At 33.3% G+C, this 20,858-nt stretch overlaps 2 protein-coding genes and 1 pseudogene across 4 annotated transcripts; all 3 read right to left on the reverse strand.

Moving 5' to 3' along the window:
* Positions 1–416: 416 nt before the first annotated feature.
* LOC129900216 (serine carboxypeptidase 1-like) lies at positions 417–3,722 on the reverse strand (annotated as a pseudogene).
* A 3,935-nt stretch (positions 3,723–7,657) lies between these two features.
* LOC129901510 (protein AE7-like) lies at positions 7,658–12,884 on the reverse strand. 3 transcript variants are annotated; one of them, XM_055976714.1, is made up of 7 exons: positions 12,762–12,884; positions 11,581–11,710; positions 10,229–10,333; positions 10,037–10,136; positions 9,585–9,630; positions 9,096–9,200; positions 7,658–7,992 (listed from the first exon to the last, which is right to left on the reverse strand). In XM_055976714.1, exons 2-6 carry the CDS (start codon positions 11,700–11,702, stop codon positions 9,100–9,102), a joined length of 474 nt encoding a protein of 157 aa, XP_055832689.1. In that variant the 5' UTR covers positions 11,703–11,710; positions 12,762–12,884; the 3' UTR covers positions 7,658–7,992; positions 9,096–9,099. The 3 variants fall into 3 exon arrangements, with proteins under 3 accessions (XP_055832689.1, XP_055832688.1, XP_055832686.1); XM_055976713.1 differs by having other exon boundaries at positions 11,581–11,730; positions 12,762–12,880; XM_055976711.1 differs by lacking the exon at positions 7,658–7,992 and having other exon boundaries at positions 8,846–9,200; positions 11,581–11,730; positions 12,762–12,880.
* A 398-nt stretch (positions 12,885–13,282) lies between these two features.
* LOC129900585 (fimbrin-2-like) lies at positions 13,283–20,638 on the reverse strand. The gene is made up of 14 exons (XM_055975594.1): positions 20,358–20,638; positions 19,927–20,097; positions 19,045–19,286; positions 18,778–18,949; positions 18,139–18,177; positions 17,864–17,932; positions 17,656–17,772; positions 17,036–17,247; positions 16,383–16,538; positions 15,924–16,123; positions 15,614–15,771; positions 14,950–15,046; positions 14,056–14,147; positions 13,283–13,746 (listed from the first exon to the last, which is right to left on the reverse strand). The coding sequence occupies exons 1-14, from the start codon at positions 20,442–20,444 to the stop codon at positions 13,564–13,566; spliced, it is 1,995 nt and encodes a 664-aa protein (XP_055831569.1). The 5' UTR covers positions 20,445–20,638; the 3' UTR covers positions 13,283–13,563.
* Between the last annotated feature and the right edge of the window lie 220 nt (positions 20,639–20,858).

Raw genomic sequence — 20,858 nt, forward strand, 5'->3', positions numbered from 1 at the left:
AAAAATAATAAACACATTTAACACAAGCCTTAAATCTAAGCCAAAAACAATAAATCAATCCAAACAAGCATGACTATCATAACTTTCTACGCCCTATTAAAATATAAGTATTATGTATAAAAAATTATTAAAATTATAATAATAAATATTTATTATATATAAATTTATAACTTTAAGAAATTGTGAATTCAATAGTATTTTCTCGGACGAATAACGTGTATATGAGGTTGAGGAATCTTCTTAATTGACTTAACTTGCACGTCAATCATTTATCATGTGTTCAAAATGCAAATTGGTCCCAAAATATAGAAAGTGGCCATGCCCAAAAGTAATGGCACAACAGAAAGTTATAGAATGTGGATGTCATGTCACAAAATGGGGCATCCAATAAAACAAGAATAACAATAAACAAACCGCACATTTAAATAATAATATCTTATTGCAGACTGAAATACATGGTAAAAATCCAATATCCTTCTCCCTTTTATTCTACTGTTAATAGTCATAGGGAAAAAGAAAAATCTCTGAAATAATTGAACTTAATAATGTCTACTAATTCAGTCTTTCATTATTCATATTATCATATCTTCTTTCCCTCTAGCCAGCGGCTGTAGAACGCCAATGCCTCTCGCGGTTTGTACTCTGGCACGGTGTGTCCAGCTCCCTGAAGATTTCGGAAATCAATCGAACTAAATCAAAGAAAAACAATAGAAAAATGAAAATTTATTGATATGAACATACCTTAACAGTCATAAAAATGAGGTTATTGTCATAACCTTGTAGGAAACTGCACAAAAGATTTAAGCATTTAAAATTGATTTTACAGAATTGCAACACATTAGAGAAGTTAAACATGAACAGTATTTAGAAGGTGAAAACGCAAACATACCCTGCAACTTGTTCATTCACATACCAAGGCCTCCATTCATCCACGATCAGATATCCAAGTGATCTTGTCCATTTTTGTGAATCAGTGAATGGTACAGACATATCGTGATCCCCACTGCAAGAAACAAAACAATGAACTTGTTCTGATCATAGTATCAAAAATTATCTCAGATAATTTGCGTGTGATCAGGTACATGCTCACTGCTAACAACATTTTCCTTAGGTAGCCTACGACATGACACATGAGTATAGTGGAAGAACATGTAATAGTAATGGTTGAAAGTTACTTTGATAGAGAATATCACATCAAAATTCAAATTTTGAAATGACATTGGATTCTTGAAAGCTATAAAAGTAGTTTATAGAAAATCACGTCAAACATTTTAAGATGTCACAAAATGGAAAGAGTGTCATATAAGTTGGGACATAGGAGAAACTGCTACAGATCTACTAGAAGCGCATATGTAGATACTCGTCTTTTTTTGACGACTAGTGTATCATGCTTATCATTGATGTGTCTTTACATTTACATAGCGCATTTAAATTGGAGCATAAGAAACCATAGATAATGTCAGATTCGTATCATGTGAATCTTTGTTTTCACATCTCCCACAGTATGTCGTCATTGTCATGCAATAATGAGCATTATATCTACCTGCTATCTAGTAAGAGATAGTTGCAAAACTTGCACCATTGTTTTTATTTCATGAGTAATGCACACTTAACATGGGGGGATATCGTATTCGAGAAACCAAGATGTTTTATAATCCCAATAAGTATGAGCTTCAGGATTTTAGCCAATAGAATATACATGAAATGCATAAGGACAACCAGTTTTCTCTGTAGGTGTTTTACATAATAATGCACGAGTAATTCAAAAGGAAAAAAATGCATAGACAGAAATTTGAGACTTAGTAATCTATTGAACCTGTATATGATTGCCCGATATCCCCGAGCTGTGAGGTTTTTGTGATATGAAATCATGCTTCCAGAATCATGACTTAGAGCTATTTTGTCTGTGCATAGCTCCCAGGGACCTATCACCTTTGTCTGTTGTACCATAGGATTGAACCAGTTAAAAGTAAATCATCATCTTTAAAGCTAGTATAAGATGAGAAAATTGTATCTTACTTGTTCCGCATGAATTGCTTTACGAACATCTGCATTGTTGAGCCATGCAGTAGCAACACGATCATCCTGCATATTTCATTTCAGATTATGTGTTTGTTGAAGATTAAACCGCCATGATGATAAAAGAATTAGAGATAAGGAAATCGACTCCATTAAAGAGGTCACAATAGGATAAGCGAGGGTTCCAAAATAAGAAAGTCCTCGCGAAGCGTCAAAAGCAAGAAACAAATTCTTCAAAGAGGGAAAAAAATAAGCTTGAAAGAACAGATTCAACATTGGGAAGGCAACAGTTGGACAATAGAGTAAGTGGATAAGAATGCTAAATCAGAAAAACAACTTCCATGGAAACCAAAACAGGAAGCATAGCTAGAGAAATGGACATGTTTTGATATAAAATTAGTTAAGTTGTGAATTCAACGGAGAACCAACCATTAGAGAACAAACAAAAGGAAACAAAAAATCAAGACTGACTTACAAAGCAAGGGACTTCTAAATCATTGAGAATCTCCGGTCAAGTTGAGACACGTCCCTCTCTTACTGGAACTTTAAAAGGCCATACACGGCCAAACATTCTTTTTGTGACAGGAAGAGGCCTTTCTGTCTCACCTAGTTTACGAAAGCTCATTGGCAATCTTGAGTTACCAGTGGTAATTACACTAGGTTCTTTGCTATGGTAACACGGTTCTAGAATGTCAAAGACGTTTAGATCCTTAACTACCTGCAATAGGCGAAAAGGTGAATTTGGGTCAATAAAGCAGAGCAATGAATTGCTGTCTCGACAAAATGACAACACCTTACCAGATGAACTTTCCCAAACTTCTCTATACAATCCTGTCTAGATGGTTTATTGACGCATGCAACATTAACTTCCTGAGCATGAAAAAGAATGATCAGAGACCAGTTGCTAATAGACAAAGAGGCAATAATTATGTTTTTGCTGATATATTGGAGTGGTAGATGTATACACACAGCTTAACATTTGTTTTGTAATGTGTTTTTTGGCGGATTAGAATTGATCAGTATCTTCTGGCAATTTCATCTATGTTTGATAAACCTTCTCATATACACCAGAAGCTAGTAAGGCTCCAATATGTGTTACGCTACAATAATTTGGAACATGTCCTAATTAGAAGTATTAGAGGCTTCAAAGCATCATCTTTTGCCAGCTATGTAAACGAGAAATATGTAAACGAAATCCTTTGCTTATGAAGAATAAGAATTAGCAACTAAATTTCCAATTAAACCATTATCCCGACATTAGCAAGGTTCGGGGAAGAGTCTCAGCCCGTCCCAAAGGATGTGATAGACGGTCTACTCTAATACAAACATTAGTGTCTGCTTCCATAAAAAGTGGGACTACTAAAATGAAGAATAAGTGAAGTTATCGACTACAATATGTTCAAATACACTGATAATGTCAAGATTCTTTACCCTAGACATTAAACAAATGCGCTATTAGTCCCTCAATCTATGTTTGCAACTACAATAAAAACAGCAGCGGAGACAAAATTTTCACAAAAGGTATTTCATCTACTATATCTACTTAAAAAATATTCAACCTTGTACATTATATGTAATTATCCGATAAAGGGGTTCAGGATGAACCGCAACCCCCCACCCCACCCCCACCTCCTAAATAGAAGTAGAGTTGTTACCATGCTCATAGACAAAGCCATCAAAGCTTGAGCAGCCAGGTCCACCATTGAGCCAAAGAACAACAGGATCCTTTGATGGGTTTCTTTCAGATTCAATAAAGTGGTAATACAAATTCTTGCCATGACTTTCATCTATATTAACATACCTGAAAACCCATTTCAAGAAACATTCAGAAAAAGTAGAAAAATCAAGATAAAGTTCACATCTTTTCACAAAAAGAATACAAACCCAGCATAATGTTTTGAGTGAAAAATGCCATTGAAGCCAGGGAGTTGAGTTACCAGTGCACTCTGAGGTGCCCCTTCTATTACCAAAAACAAAAATGACAAGAAACTAATTAACAGTATATTATAGTGTAAAATAATGTTTTTTTTGGCCATGTTTGGTAATATGAAGATTCTGAATTCTTTGATGGGTTTTTCTAGTTTAAGAAATTAAACTGTAGCCTCGTAGTAATAAATAGTCGATCAATTTTTGCTTACATTGGGAGAACGCCACGGAAAAATGTTAAAAGTTATTTGGGTAGTTTCGCAAAATTAGATTTAAAACATAATGATATAAATGAGCCTTTTCTCAAACGGCAATGATATAGATAAACCAGAATTTTAATAAATAGCATAAATGAGTCTTTTTTTAAAGTTCAACGGTATATTTGAGCCTTTTTTCCGATTCTTTATTTGTAATTATTGATGCTATATTTGTTTTATAGTAAAAAGCTCCCACCTACTATCCTCTTTTTTCTTTTGTAAAGCAAAAGGCGAGTATCTCTTGTATATCATTTAAGAAGTGTTATCTCTTTTATTTTATTAAATATTTCATTTGATTAATAATCTGATAATTAAAATATTATTACTCAAGGATGTGGTGAAATAAATAGGATTGGTGCTTCATTAACCACCTTAACCAGATCTCTCCAAGTAGAAAGACACCTTGAGTGAAGACAATTTTATAACAACAATATGCACTTTTGTGTAATTCATAACAACCAAATACCTCAAAAGAATACATTTTTGTAGAAAGACACCTTGAGTGAAGACAAGTTTTTGCATGCTCGATGTGACTTTAATTTGCTTGTTTGAATCATTTCAAATCTTTGTATGCCTATTTTTCCATAACAACTTTGGTACTTTAAGTTAATATGGTATCAAATGAATGGAATATAGTGAATTTGTACAAGTCAAATTGATTGAATTAATAAATATATGGGTTGTTGGTTTGCGCAAAAATTATTTGGATTGAAATGAGTTAAAAAGTGAACTGACTTAATTCATTCAATTTTTATAAAGTTTTAACTTCTTTGTTTGTTCTTTAAAAAAATGTACCTAATAAACTTTGTATGACTAGATATATCATATCAAAAAAAATAAAATTTAACAAGACTTTTCATCGAGTCAATTTGAATTGCATATCAACTCAATTATTTGTGTGTTGGAATGGATTGGTCTAAACTAATAAATGAGCGAGTCAATAATTAATTCAAATTTTAATAAATTGAGCTAATCATGTTTTTATGATATATTTTAACTGCAGCTATTTCAATATTGGTACTTTAGAATTAATCGCAATAATAAATTTTTATCTTTGTAGCTACTTTTTGTGTCGTGTTTTAGAGTTCAAACAGGAGAAAATAATAATAATAAAGCTTCTCACACTGTAGGCCCATCATGATACAACAACAATCCAGTGAAATTCCATCGGAGCCAAAAATAAAATAAAATTAATCACCTCACCAACCACTTTATCTAATCAATACCCTTGATAATATTTTATTAATCCTTCTCTAATCTTCAATTTAAAACACGTTTAGATATTTCTTTTTGTAAAATTCATACAATAATGTGAGACATAAAAGAAATTTCTTGAACTTTCATCTAGTGGTAAGATCATGATATATAATGCATGTGTTAAATGCACGATACTATGTCTAACTCCAAGTGTAGACAAAAACATGATATCAAAGGGGAAAAGAGCAAAGGGACGGATCTATTATTCGAATATTGTAACGTCAGATTTCATTAAAAATGAAAGACACAAAAAATATATTTTCTGAGGTATGAATCAGATATGATAAAATGAAATAGTTAATTCAGAGAAATCAAGCTGGAATAAGAAAGTAAATCGTTAAAACATAAGTAAAAAATTAGTGTACACGATGTTGGATTTTTGCCTTGCTTTCCTAGCATAATTGAGTTCTTACAAGGTATTCATATTTGGCTAGTCCTTTTTCTCGTAGAAAAAGGTTTATGACTTTATAAATAGAGACTCATTCTTTCTAACTTCATAGCATTCACATTGTAGTCCAAGAAGCTTTGAGAGTTGTGTTTAGGAGGAGAATTTGTGAGACACAAGTGATATGTTATCACCTGTGTAAAGCTTTTTTTATTCTGAGTGAATTGTGTGAGGTTATTTCTTTTGATATGTTGTAGATCATATTTATATAGTGAATTGTTCATCTCCTCTTGTGGATGTAGGTCGGTTGACCGAATCACGTTAAATGTTTGTGTATCATATGATATATTTCTCGTTTGTCGTCTTTACTCATAGTATTTTGAAGTTTGTTTTGCTAATTTTAGCATGATACCTGATTATTTCGGTCCTAACACAGAGGAGGAAATATTAGTTTGGTGTATATGCATTTTATTATTAAAATAAAATATAAGTGCATATGTTAGTGGGTATAAATTATGGTAGAAGATGACTATTGATTCTTGTAACTTATATGACCATTAGTTCTTGTAACTCTTATGATCATTAGTTTTTTTGAACTCATATGACTATTAGTTTCTTGTAACTTATGTAACATTTATCACATTCATCTACCACATTACTATGCCTGATTCTACCCATTGATTACATGGAATACTTCTTCATTTATAAATAATGATGGTTCTTCCTTTGTGAAATGGATGTTAAACAAATATGAGATGAAATATGTAAAGTGTGAAAAATATTGTAATGTGTAGTAGTGAAAGAGAGAGTTGAGCAAAGAAAATATTCTAAGTCTTCAACTATATTCACTATATAAAAGAGTGTCTATATATGTTGAAAGAAGGTGTTCTTTTGTGGAGCTTTGATCTCTTCGACTAATTCGGAGTTGTTTGAGTTGTACAACGTTGTTGGACTGTTGTATTCTGGAAGGGACAAGTGAAGAGAATTACTGCTGGATCGGTGTAGATTATGTCGCAGTGGACTTGAATCTCCTTAAAGAGAGCGAGATATCCGCGCCTCAGCCTGAATATATTTTTATTTATTTCTGTCATTTTATTTTTCAACTGTCATTTATTATATTTTGGTATATTACACCAACAATTAATATTGGGTATGAGGGTAGATATAATATTTAATTTAATCAAATAGAAAATTTGTTGCTCAAACTGAATATTTAAAAAAAATTGAAATATTTAATTAATAACTGCATAAATTATATGTTATACATAATAATAATATAGTACTTAGTAATTTGGGGCCTAAAATAATTACTTAATTCGCTACTTTTCAGCAGCTTCTGGTCGCAGTTTTAATTTTAATTATGGAGAAATGGCCAATGGGCAAATAAATTCCTTTGTAATTTAGAGTTATTGTATCCCTTCATTGAAAAGTGATGTATATATATATATCTTTGTCGTTATATATATAGAGAGAGAGACACACATACTCTCATCATTTAACAAATAATGAATATTTATTTTTTTTCGTTAATAAATTGAATTAAAAGAAAATCCTAAAACTAACTTTTTTAATTTCAAAAATATCACGTAATTTTAAAAAGTTATCTCACAAATTATCTGTACCCCTCCATACCTCACCTTTTCCATTCGAGTTTGGTAGGGATAAATAATGGGTGATGAAATTTGTAAAAGGCATATGATATTCTTGAAACTAAAATTAATTTTAATTTTTTTAATTCAATAAATATAAATTCTATCAACGAACAAAGTAAATATACGTTATTTATTAAACAGTGAGATATATTTAATTAACATGCTTTAATAAAAATTGGATTGAGCTCAAAATATCAGTCTTATATTTGGTGTGAGAGTTATTCAACCTTTACTATTTAGTGATGAAAATTTGATACACATTAAGTGATTTTTTTCCCCAAAAAAGAGTGAAATTATCTTTGACCAAATGAGTCCTAATTATGGTCTTTTATCATTGAGAACAACCCCCTTTCTTCTTCATCTTCTTCCCATACATTTTCTTTCCCAATTCCATACCACCAAAATCCTCTGCAATTCCTCACCATCGTCCCCCTGCCATACCCTTTTTCCATGTTCTCCTTCATTTTTCCTTTCTACTATGTTGACTGATACATATCTGAAAAATTTTAACTTTATAAACTGTAGAAAAATTCTAACTGAAACATTCAAAGAGTTAAAGTTGTACAAGGAAATTTAATTAAAAAAATTATCAAATTGGGTAAAAAAATCCGCTGAACATCCAATTTTCCGGCAAGACTAATACAAATCAATTTTTTTCTTTGAAATTTTGAAAAAATTTAAATTCTAAAGAACTCACAACACTGAAAATGTCAACAAATCTTAATTGGTGTTTGAGGAAGAGAATGAGATCGAGAAATGACAGTTATGGTGTTGATGGAAATAGGAATAAAAAAGAGAGAATAAAAAAGAGGGGTAGGTAGCAACTATTTTTTGAATCCAAATGACGTATGTCATAATTTAATTCGTCAATAAAGATTGAAAAAAAAATATCTAAAAAAACAGAAGCTGAAGCTAAAATGGAGAAAGGTCAGATCTTTGAAAATTAACTAAGGTGTAGAAGAAGACGAATGGTAGGGGGTGGGTGCTTTTCTTTTTTGGTTTAAGAAATTATCATTTTAAAAAATATAAGAAAATTCTTTATAGTGCTAAGATTCAATAAAAGAGAAGAGAAAGTGTAATTTTTTTTTTCAAAAATACTTTTTCAGATTTCTTAAGCGCACATCAAGAGTGCAAAACACATTTTTTGCCAAATTAGTATTTTGTATTTAATAGGTATACGTTTTGAATAATTTAGATGCTCAACAGATATTCTAATCTATGCTGCTCGAACTCTTTAAAATATACTGCCGTTTTAGTGTCGGATCCTCCAAGAATGCACAGCACGTAACCATCAGCATTTTTAAAGAGTCCGAGCAATATAGATTTCAACTGCTGAATGATCGTGAATATCGAAAATACCAAGTGAATATGATGATATAAATATTGCATATATCTCTTTACAAAGATACAACCTATTTCATGCCAACCACTACATGGTGATTTCACAGTTTCACTAAAACAACCACCTTATTAATATAATGAATTAAAGAAAACCAATGAAAAGCCATTCAAAAAACAACCACAACAAGATAATATAACAAAGGACTTTTAGATGAAAGCTTTTCAAGTTGTATCTCCATATACTGAACAAGAACTTACTTCCTCATTCAAGAGATGGAGCTAGGCATTCGTCTACCATGTCGACAAGGTTAGGATTTTCCAATGCTGCAGCTACTCGTTCTTTATCATTCAATTGCTTATTTACTGCAAGCACAAAACAATTGATCAATTGCTGGAGTAGAAGCAATAGCGGACTGCTCTTAAAAAGTTCTCGTGTGGTAATGCTTGATGATCAACAACAATAAGCTTGTATGTTTTTCTTTTGGGATAAACTTACATTAACTAAAAGTGTGAACACCATACACGGAAAATAATGCATAATCAGCTCTATGCCCGGATGGTATGCTAAGAAGAGCAAATTTAATTTATAATTCGTGAGCTTTGCTCGAAAAAAGGAAGATGTCCTTTTGTCAAAGCAAATAGGAAGGAACAAATGCTGGCAGAGTGACAGCTAAAGAATTGAAGTTTACTGATAATTGTGACTAATATTGGATGTTGTATGACAGATACAGAGAGACAGACATATACCTGCAGCTTCCGTAGCATGAGTTCCAGGTGCTACTCTAATATCCACCTGCCAAGACAACAAGGATATGTTACTGAAAAAAACAAGCAAACCAAAAACTTGCAAATAGATTTGCATTTCCAACAATTTAAAGTCACAGCTAAATATCAACAAAAACGTCAATGATAAAAAAAAAAGTCATAATAATCCAACAAAATAAATGATTTCCAAAAGAAGTCGTTGAATGTTGTAATATAAAAATGCAACTAGAATGTTGAAATATCATAGAGAGACTGGTTACAGGTATGAACGTCTTCTCCAGTACTCTGTGATTTTGGGAATTGTTGACTTCTATAGAGTCATAACAGCATATCACGTAAAACATAATATTCTATCAACTGTAATATGCTTTTTTACAGGGAAATATGTAACACACGAGCGTGTTTAATCTAAATAGAAGGGTGATAAAGCATACCTTATAACGTGAAGGCAAACTTCGCATAAGTTTCACACGCAAGCATAATCCAATAACAGTTGCCATGCTGCAATGTTCCACAGTAGGCGTGAATGTGACCCTGAATCGAAGAACTTCCTCTTCTTAGACAACACGAAAATGCTAATTAAGAGGAATCAAAACAGAAGCATATGAAACAGATTTAGTTCTCACCTAACATAGCTTCGCTGGTCATCAACCTCAATGGCATCTTCTGTTATAACTTTCAGCTCTTCCAGAGAATAGGGATGCTCTGGATCTTTTATATCTCTAAGGTAGTGTAAGAATGTTAAGGAATGATTAGCTTTTCATAGCTATAAAGTTAACCCCAACAAATCAAACTTCATACTTTCTTAGTTCCCTTCGAAATGACACAATGATAACCCAAACAGGCAGAAAAAGATTTAGAAGGAATCCTATCAAAATACATAATCAAATGGATGTACTCATGATACTTGTTGAAGGACACTGACATTTGTGAAGAAAAAGGAGAAGTATGAAATAATGTAAAAGATCATCATGGAGTAAATTGAAGATTGCAATCATGTGTAAGCAATTGGTTACACTGACCCATACTTTAATCGAATAGGAAGTATACAAAGATGATCAATCCCTGATTGAACAGTAGCACCTCAAATCAGAATTGGAGGCAGCATGACCCTGAAAATTTTCATGACATGTGAACCTAATATATTCTACTATTTGCTAAGAATAGCAAACCAATAGGCACTTTGATTTGCCATGGACAAATGTTGAAGGTGCAAATAATGCATGCCCTCATCACCCCCCCCCCCCCCCACACACAAAAAATACTTTTATGTGGAGGGTGTGGGGGCTTTCCTTTCTGAACATTTATAGAATCTCATGCCAGAGAGGGCTGACTGTCCAACAAATTCGTATAAGACATGAAGGGGAAGTTCATTGGAATTTGAAATTTAGGAGGAATCCCTAGGATTGGGACATTGATGAACCTCAAAACCTGGTTGATTTTTGTATGGACAGAGTAACATATGCTACGTCGGATCTGTCGAGCATTAGGAGTAGGGACGACTTGTTCACAGTCAAAGTCATACTAACAGAGTTTGTACCAGAAAAGAGAAAGCTTGCAAACATATTTAGTGCACCAAGGTGCAAAAGGGTTTCTCCATTCATTGTTTGCATTGAACGACATGTCCCGTTAATAAATACAAGAAAAAATTATGAAGAAAAGGAGCAAAAGGTTCTTTCTCCACTTCATCTTTCACATTGAACTACAGGGTACAAAAATAAACATCAGAAACAACTACAACAAAATTAACTCTACGTTGTAAATTCAAAGACCACCTCTAGGTATTCTGCAGTGTAATATGTTATCACTACTCATAGACTTAACATGCTAGTACTGCTCCATTCGAAATCTGAATGATTGAGAATAACACTCACAGATCTGAAGTGGATGAGTTTTAGCCTCATAGGTATTCCCTTATCATAGAAAGATTAATTTCAAGTCAAACGTAACAGGTAGAATACAATCATTCAGAAGGATATCAAAAATTTCAAGCTGGTCAATAGTTTCAGCTGCATCTTCATCCGCACTTGGAGCAATCCTAGCTTGACGCTCCTTCTTCTCATACACAATGGGATTGGCATTTATCAATTCAGAAACCATTTTCAAGTCTGACCTTGGTAAGATTCACCTGTCAGTTATGATGTCTATCAAGATCACACAAAGCCTACTTCTAAGCTAAAGAACTTCCTTTGCAGTAAAATAAATAAACTTCCAAACTTCAAATTTGTCTTTCTTCTTTTTTGGGGTTCCCATTCGGTTCCGGTACCTAATTGGATCCCAACTAATCCGTATTGCAGGGTCCATTTCTGGGGGTGGTGCTACCAAGATGATTTTTTCAATTCCCAGGCTCGATTCGAGCCCTCTAGTTAAGAGTGGAGAAAGCCCAACCATCCCACCACTATCCATATTAGTCAAAATTTGTCTTTCTTATTCATGCATTAGCTTAAACGGCTGTTTTTTTTTTCTAAAACCTCTCCTTGCATCAAAAGAAAAGATACAAATCTTCACAGAAAACCTCATCAAAAAAAAGAAGATAGTTTGTTTTTTCTTAGAAAAACATTTACTAACCTCATCAAGCTGAAGTAAACAAGGTATTACAAGCATCCAGCAGCCAAAATAAAAATAGAAACAAAATAGGATTCAAGTATGAGTGACCTGATAAAACTTATCTATCGTGTGGCCATAGATTTTGGATCAAGTTTTGAATATTTATTTTCAAATATCCGTTTGCCCATGAAATTTGATCCGATTTCATATATTCTCAAGTTAACAAAAACAACTTAGAAATTTTACTTCCACTCACAAAATTTCAATTTTTTTCCAAGTAAAATGCATATCCAAACACAACTGCAAGTTTCAAAAACATAAATTTTCAAGTTTCAACTTTGAAATCTACGGCCAAACGGGGAGCTAATACAAAACAATAGTTATCCAGAACCCTCATGACTTTATTTAAACAAACTCATATATTGATACATAAACTAGAAATAGACGTTTACTCGTCGAAACCCATGTGAAAAAACACAACAAAATCACAAATTTTTCTCGTGGAAATTTTCTCAGAAAGAATCACAATAAGCATAACAAAATCAAGATAAAAATCACAAATTCAATAAGGAAACAACAAAAAGTATATGCTTTTTAATAGATTATACTTACAAGTTCGATTTCAATCTGAAGAATCGGATGTTGGCGGGGAAGAGGAACTCCTAAATCTTGGGACTTTTTACCTCTAAATGTTTTCTTTTTGTGGATTTAGTTATCATCTTTATTTTTAAACTACCTACCCATATAATTAAAATTGTATTTTTAATGGACTAAAAAGAAATTTCTTTCAATTTTTTTTATTTAAAATGATGTCTTATTATCTCATACAATTGAATTAAAAAATAGTATTTTTTTTACAAAAATCGCGTCAATTGATTTTGTTTTTCTAAATCTTATAAATCAACAACTTATGCCTAATTTTTTGATAAAATCATCTCTCACACTGTGAAATAAATTTAGATATACATGGTGGGATAATTTATCCTAAAATAGCTAATCGCAGTATAATTAATTCCGTAATAACTTGTTTCCAATCAAACGATTTTTTAAGTGACAAAAAGTTAAAAAGAAAAATATTAAATTAAACGTTAATAATAATGGGAAATCTGAACTCTAATCTACTTGGATTTGACGACTATAATATTTTCATGGATATTAAAAAAGATTATTTAGGTCTTTTACATACAAATTCACTAGTAAACATATAAAACCCAAGGTATACTACACAAGATCTCTTGCACAACACAAAAATAACTCTCTTAACTGTATTCACAATATAACTTTTTTTTTAGAACTGCAATAGAACACTGATTGACTACTTACAAAGCCATACACCCTAAACGTTTCAAAATTTCAATCAAAACAAAGAACTTTGGAGAGAAAAAATCCAGCACACTATGAAAAAATTTCCCAGTTATCTGTTGCTGTTGTCATCCATTGAACACTCAGAAGCGGTATCGTCCAACGTTGAGGTTGAGATTGTGTCCACTGAGCTACTATCACTATCTGAAGATGTACAAGTTTGGTCCTCCATTGGTTGTTTCAAATGCCAATACATTATACTTGCTGTGAGTGTAAGCATCATCTTTTGATTTACCTGATTTTGCAGTATTAACAGTAGTCAGTAGAGGACACAATGCAAGCATCAAACGGGTTAATTTCACGAATCTTCACTATTATCATGTCTCATTTGTTTCCTCATAATGACTTTGTCTAGTAACTTTGGTGATACTTAGGCAAAGTTGAGTGACAATCCGTGAAATTAAGCCGCTTGTGATTTTACTTGTTTTAGTATCAGAAGCAGCAAACTCAGTAGCCTGAAAGCTAAAGGCATCACAGGTTCCTAAATTTCCTGAAAGATAGAATACATCAAACAAACATGCATGTTGAGCAAATGAATGATTACCTCAATCAGATCTTCGGGTAACAAAAATATTGAACATCCAAGTTTCCTTGCAATACTGATAATGTAGGTTGCGTTCATCTTCTTTTGCTCCTCTGCATCAACCAAAATTTCGCATTACTAAGAAGTCTAATGTACTGACAATCATGACTGGATGGAGAAACACAAAATAACTCAAAAATGTACTATGGATGATACAATGTCAATAATGTGGACTTCTCTTAGCTTTTTCCGATTCAGACAAAAGAAGTAAATTACCACTTTAGACAGTTCGAATTGAATTGAACTTCCTTATTTGGCTGAATAAGCATATTAAGTTACTTTAACTTCATTGAATGATCTCTACTGGTTAGGGACTATCCAGATTATGGATTGCATCTGTTCCTCTTTCTCAATTTGACAGCCATTTCTTCAGAATGTTTGGATGATTCGTAAAAATCACTCTTAACTAATGCATGCTCCAATCCTCCAGAACGTGGATGTCTTTTGGAAATGTGAATAGAAATTTGTGAAGACATATCATGCTGGAATTGTGAGGCTCTCTCTAGTAAGAACATGACACCTCCTTTATTCAAGTATCATCTGACAAAGTGATTCTGAAGTTCCTTATTCATAAGTAAGTTAGACATGCTTCATAGTTCCAAATTGAGGTTGTCAATAAATAAAGGATGAAAAATCTTGATCACTGTATTCAATCATATAATAGTTTCCCTTCACATCTCAGTATTCAGTAGGCCATCACACAAATTCCCATCCAATAGTATTTTAGTCGATTAGCTCTTGGAAAAAAAGAATAGCAAGAAAGAACAATGACTCGTGTTGATACTAACAAGCAACTAAACTAAAAATCAGAACAACTGAAAGAAGGAGCCTATTTGAAGTCTGAAATAAGATTACCAGTTTCTCCTTTTGTAACAAGACTCCAGTTAACAGCTCGAGGGTGTACAGCACTAAGCAGCTCGAGGAAAAAGATGCCATCTGACAAACTCTTATCCTGTAAATTAAACAGACTCAGTTCTCTGTCTCATGACAACAAGAGGTAAAAGAGGTGTACGCTGGCCAAGTTGTGGGGTATTATTCAACTAGTAATGCCTCATCCAACAACTATATCAGAAAATCTGATCATATCCAATTTTACCAAAAACAGGTGTCCAATTGAAAATCAGAGACTCTATAAAAGTTACAACTTTCTTTGCAAGCCATATCAGGTAATTTTCCACCAGGAAAAAAAAAATTGATTGTCAGGTTTAGTCATATAACTGGAAGTTTGATAGTCAGGGCTTACATATCATATGTATACATGTATAGTCTGCCTAAGTAATACTTGAACTTGTTGTGCACACTAATATTATTTTCACACCTTTTAATTACTGATAACATAACAATTCAAAGCAAGGTTCAAAACATTGAAAATAGATGCTATATGCACTCACCAACATACACAAAGCTAATAATGATCATACGCCTGCTAGGAAAGCATGCTTTATCAAAATAATTAATCGAAGACCTACTCAACTGTATTGTTCTGAATCTGAAAATGACTGATCTTAAGAATTTATACCTTAAAACTAGCCATCCGACTCTTGCTTCCTGAATTTCTTACTTTGCTGTTGGACCACTCTAAGATATCTGCATCAGTGATTTCCTTCCCATTGGAATGAAATCTCAAATTCTTCAAGAGCTGAAGCATGTTACATCGCATTAACTGCCACAAGTAAGCTGAAATAGGGAACAAAAGATGTTGGTCCAAAACAGTTTTGAGTTGAACAACCCCTCCCCCCTCCCCGAACCAAAAAAAGCATGTTGATATTACAGATATGAATAAATTTAAGGAGACAAAAAGAAGAAGAACAAAGGATTACAACACTTACCCAATATTAATTTCTTATTTCCCTGTACAATGTCATTTCCAGCAATATTTACAAGAGAAAACTTCAGCTGCTTCCCGATCTTCACAACTTGGTTGCAGTTTTCTACTTTTCTGAATGGCATCTTTATTGGAGGCTTAGTAGCAATTTTCCAATTAACAATTCCAGGAGATACCTTGTCAAGTGTCTCTAAAAGCAACCATCTGGAAAGACACAAACATTCATTAGATTGAATTAAATACACCCGTGCACACACACTCTCATAGAAATGGTCTTTGTATGAATACTTATCACTTTCATGAGACCAGATAGATATATAAATGTCATTGCATGAGTAAACTTAGATCACAACAGAGTTCAAATTATTTAATTTAACTTAGTCAGGAAATTTCATAGTAACATCAAATAAACCCACTGCCATGGTGAAAGTTAGCAGCACTAGGTAACCGAGGTAGCACTCACCCATTTCTGAGATCTTCAAAAACATTGTCTATGTAAGATGAATTTCCTAGACTATTGATCCAAAAGCGGAAAGCTCTCTCTTCCCTGGACATTTGAGCTTCATCTGGTGAAATCTCCAGAAAGGATATTTGCTTTGTTTGAGTTGATAGCCCATTCCTATTGATAAGAGGTTTATGGTCAATTCAAGATTGAAACAAGTAATCAAATAACTAAATTTTACAGTTAAATATCAGTCCCTATGAAATGTGTAGCACTAATTTTACCATACTTGTTATAACCTCTCAAACTTGACTAGCTGAATTGGCTAATCATACAATTGGTCATTCTATTACAAGAGTGTGGCACAGGAACAAAATTGCTCATTCAAGTCACTCCGCTGGCATTCAATATGCTAAAAAAGAACATGGTAAAGCACCAGGACATGCTATTTTAGAAGACTCAGATAAAATACATATTAACAAGGTCCATAAGTTGCACATATTCTGTCTATATTGCTAATCAGAAAGGAATTCATTGATTAAAACCTTTTCCTACCACAACTGAAACTCTTAGAACACAAAAGGTTTAACCAGAAACTTCTTCTCCTAAATATGTCATACACAAGAAATAGCCAGCAAGTATACATAGAACTCAAACAAACACAAGCTTCTTACCTGTGCTGAAAAATATGCGCCACAAATGCAAGGTTGAGATTTGGAGAGCCTTCCACAATATCTTTCGCTGTTAAGTATCTTTTGCAACCCATCCTATCCGCATGTGCCAAAACCAACTTTGCTCTTTCTAAATGGTCTTTCAAAGTGAGTGTGGTAGGATTAATGTACTCCGGGGCAAGAACATTTAAGAGGTGAGCATAAGCTTCTGCATCCTACAAAAGCAAATGGATGGCTTAAGAATCAGCATTATTCACTCAAAATAGACAAAGAAATTACTTGAAAGAGATGAAGAGGAGAGCTCTTTTCTTTTATTTCTGGGGTACAAGGACAAGAAAGTTTTGCACCATGCATTTTATAAAAAATAAATAGTAGCTTATTTAAGAACTCTCAACACATAGATGTCATTAAATTATGTAACTATCTGATGCTTTTTAATTTTTTTCATTCGATAACTTATTTAGAATTTCTGGGAATTGGAAGAAAAAAACAAAACAACACCTCAGTCTCCCTCTCTCCAAGGGAAGATATTAATCTTTAAAAGACCAAGATAAATGGTGTAGATATTAAAAATTTGCTTGGTCACACCTAATTGATGCAAAGTCCAGCTTAATTTTATCTACCTTTATGTCAGATGAGAAGTTTGTCACAATTTTCTCGTATTTAGCTTTCTTCAATTGAAAATTCATCCATCTGAGCAAGATTTTTTCTGGAGGTAGACTCATCAACTCCTCTGCATCCTGTCATCACAGATTTGAGATAATCAAGTATATAACACAAGTTTTGCACAAGTCATCAATTGATGAAGCATTGATGAGTGTGTGTATTTACCTTGTTATCATCAATTAACTCCAACAATTGAGGTGTTTTCTTTAAGTTGAGGTCTGCCAATAGTTGAATCTGAAATAGCATGAAAGAAAATCAATGTCCTTAAAAAGTTTTGGTACTGATTTCAAGTCCTGCAAGCTAAAATCTGTGGTGGTGATTTTTAATATCTAAATGTTGATTCCTTCATCTTGTAAGGCAATCTTTTTGTACCAAAGTTACCTCATTATTTCAAAATTTAAAATCCATTAAATGAATTGGTAAGGACACATTTAGATTACCTTAATGATTTGAGATATCACTCCAAGAACAAGATGCCTCTGGAAATCGATAAAAAAGATAAAGTATTAGACCAGTACGTAACACTGCAGAAACTGAAGTTAAGTACCCGCCATAAAAACTCACAGACAAAATAATTCATGCTGATAAAAGTAAGCTTATGATATATCTTGAGGAATACCAAAAACATGGAACACATCTTTGAATAACAATTAGACCATGATATTGCACAGAAGAAGCATAGGATGGATGACTAAAATCAATTTAATCCCACAGGACCAGAGAACAAGATAATGTGGAGGCAGTAGGGATATCACTGGACATGCAAGAAGATAATTGATGTCACCCCTCAAACATAGGTTTCAGGGTTACATTTGCATTCAAATGAAAAGAGAAAGGCAATTCAGCTGATATTACATAAAAGCTTTTTAAAGCCAAAGGAAGAAGATAGAGCTATTTAGACTGTGACATGGTTTTATGAGTAAGACATGCTGGAACCGAGTTTACAAACCCACAACTGATGGAATCCCTTTGATAACTCAACAGGGAACAGAGTCAACTAAGTTGTCGCGGAATTGTGTCCTACATTTATAGGACAAATCCATTGGAGAACAGAGTGCTAATGTGAAAGGGATACATACCCTTCCTTCAATAAAGTCCTGAGTGCCAATATTCACTAGAGTACATCCAATTGCCTTAGCAGAGTTGAGGCACAAGGTATGATTTTCATTCCTTTCCCAAGGATTCAGCATTCTCTTCATGTTTATTGCCCGTTCATCAATTGTTCCAGGTACAGCCACATTGATAAGCTTGCTGCAGCAAAAGAACAATATTAGTAACAATCTAGTCAAAGAATTTTTACATACTTGAGGCATATTAATAGACAAAGCGAAAGATTTGATGCTCACCAAATAAGAACTCCATCCTTGGAAACCTCAAAGAGATCATTAGTTAAAGGATCAATAGGAAGATATTTCTTCAAAAATTCATCATCCGCAAGATAGCTGTTAATGTGTGCAACATATGATGCCTTCTCAGATTCACTAATTGTGTGGAGCAATGTAGAAGTTGCTGACTTCACAAAAGCTGATGAACTCTTTGCAGTATTTCCCATCCTTGCAGCAGCATGTGCTTGGATTTTCAAATAAACCTGTCATGAATTCAACAATTCTTGTTTTCTTAGACAAATCAAACCAACAATTTCTTGACGAGTACGTTCTAACAAAGTTTATAGATAGAATATAACTACTGAAACCAAATGCTCATAGGGTACTACGAATGCATTTGGAGTAAAAATTGCAAGGCATGAAGATGAAGGAATATACTTGTGGGAGATTAAAAGTTCCTCTTTAATCTAGTTATTCACTTCTTTTTTCATCTTCCTCTTCCTAGTTCCGTTGTTAAAACAAAATCTCAAACCTCGAAATCTACAAGGAGCATCATCTGAATTGATCCGTTTATGTTCAGAGCATGGAGGCACAAAATCATTTGAAACTAATGAAAGCCAAAGATCAGAGACTGAATCAACTTATGGATTCTCAATTCCTTTTCTTTTTCCATTGTCCTCTGTTTTGATAGTTTGGAAGTGAAAGAAGCTCCGTGTGGAGGTACAATAGAAGGTTCTATAAACAAGGTAATTTCAAATCAAGTTCACACATGAATTTACCTTTCTAATGATTCTAGACTGCTTCTATAGCTTCTAACAAGAGAAAGGATCTAGTATCTTCTTCAAATTTGAAAATGCAGAGTATCGAACTAACAACATTTTACTAAATGCGATCATGTTTTACCTGAAGAAATAGCTCGAAATCAACATCTTCCTCCAAGCTCTTGTAGGAATCTCTCAGAAACAACTCTCTTTCTTGTTCTGTAAGATTCTCCCCGACGTGTTTTATTCTCGCCATTTTGGATGGTAAGTCTGCGAGCATCAAACCTCCATTTTCTCTCTTCATCGCATTGAACTGCCAACAACAAAAATCCTTAGAAGTCAGAACTGATTTTGATCAGTCTATTAATACAGTAAATCAATCCACAACGCATGGATCCAAATTTAGTTAAATCCGCTGTATAAATCCTCAAAAAATTCATTCCGCTCCATTCGAACATAGTATACAGAAATTTCATCGAAATTCTAGCGTTGCAACTCCGTCTTTCAACCTACCGAAACTTTCATCCTTTATCCAAGCTTAACTAAACGGAGATTGAGAATTGAATAACTTACGTGAGATTTCAAACGCCGAAGCTCGACCTGAGTGAACTGACTCTGCAACCATGGATCAGATACAAAAACACCTACATATCCAGCCATTGTTTGATCTTCTCTTAATCAAAATCTCCGATTATATAACGAAACGCAGAAGAGAAGAATTTTGGGAGGAGATGTTTCTCTCGCTAAGCAAAGAGAGTGAGAGAAGCATGTGATTTGAGAATGGAAGAGAGGCCTAATAGTACAGTTAAGAATGGGGACAGAAGAGGAGCTGTCAGTATTCAAAAGTAGTTCTCAGCAAAAATTCAAATTATGACGATTTTAACCCTTTTTAACCGCTATCCTTATATTAATATTGTTTATTGGAGTCAAGATTTCAAAAATTTTAAATTCTCCAAAAATCATGATTTGAATTTCAAATCAAGATTTATATTTTGTAAGAAAAAGACACTCTATTTTAAATTTTGTGAAAAATAGATTCATGTTCGACGTGGAGAAATTGTATTTACCATGTGA

The sequence above is a fragment of the Solanum dulcamara genome, chromosome 8 (genome assembly GCF_947179165.1).
Source record: "Solanum dulcamara chromosome 8, daSolDulc1.2, whole genome shotgun sequence".
NCBI lineage: Eukaryota > Viridiplantae > Streptophyta > Magnoliopsida > Solanales > Solanaceae > Solanum > Solanum dulcamara.

Excerpts from the sequence above, each read along its gene's own strand:
- LOC129900585 (XM_055975594.1), bottom strand. The coding sequence starts at position 20,444 with ATGGCTGGATATGTAGGTGTTTTTGTATCTGATCCATGGTTGCAGAGT. Across the intron at positions 17,933-18,138 it reads TGATATCTCAAATCATTAAG|ATTCAACTATTGGCAGACCT; the intron begins GTAATCTAAATG and ends ATGCTATTTCAG. Across the intron at positions 15,772-15,923 it reads AAATAAGAAATTAATATTGG|CTTACTTGTGGCAGTTAATG; the intron begins GTAAGTGTTGTA and ends TCCCTATTTCAG.
- LOC129901510 (XM_055976714.1), bottom strand. The coding sequence starts at position 11,702 with ATGGTTTCTGAATTGATAAATGCCAATCCCATTGTGTATGAGAAGAAG. Across the intron at positions 10,334-11,580 it reads GACCAGCTTGAAATTTTTGA|CTACCTTAGAGATATAAAAG; the intron begins TATCCTTCTGAA and ends AACATTCTTACA. Across the intron at positions 9,201-9,584 it reads TCATGCTACGGAAGCTGCAG|TAAATAAGCAATTGAATGAT; the intron begins GTATATGTCTGT and ends TTGTGCTTGCAG.